This window comes from Penaeus monodon, chromosome 30 (assembly GCF_015228065.2).
Source record: "Penaeus monodon isolate SGIC_2016 chromosome 30, NSTDA_Pmon_1, whole genome shotgun sequence".
Taxonomy (NCBI): Eukaryota; Metazoa; Arthropoda; class Malacostraca; order Decapoda; family Penaeidae; genus Penaeus; species Penaeus monodon.
In genome coordinates this window covers 35,527,398-35,527,641 of record NC_051415.1, presented here as the reverse complement: position 1 = coordinate 35,527,641, position 244 = coordinate 35,527,398, and the positions used below count along the sequence as shown (strand labels likewise).

The window sequence follows — 244 nt, the reverse complement described above, 5'->3', positions numbered from 1 at the left end:
AAGTTTACTTTAACTTTTCTCCCTAGACCCCTATTCATATTTATGACAGAATGTTATTGCTCTCCTCCTTATTTTCCCACAGTTCTTCCTCCTCTCGTGCGCAACACAGTTCAAGTGCCATTGTCCGCTCAAACTCTGCCTCCAGATCCCAGCGCCCTCCTCCGTCCGCAAGGCCTATGTCAGCTCCTCAAGCTTCCCCAAGAGTGAGATATTTAAACCTTTACTTTTTTCCATAGGTTTATGG

At 45.5% G+C, this 244-nt stretch overlaps 1 protein-coding gene across 1 annotated transcript in view; it reads left to right on the top strand.

Annotated features, from left to right (window-relative positions):
• LOC119592749 (PHD finger protein rhinoceros-like) overlaps positions 1-244 on the top strand; it is a 63,459-nt gene that overhangs the window by 41,237 nt on the left and 21,978 nt on the right. The window contains 1 exon segment of the mRNA XM_037941684.1: positions 83-203. Within this exon segment, the coding sequence (XP_037797612.1) occupies positions 83-203 (121 nt within the window).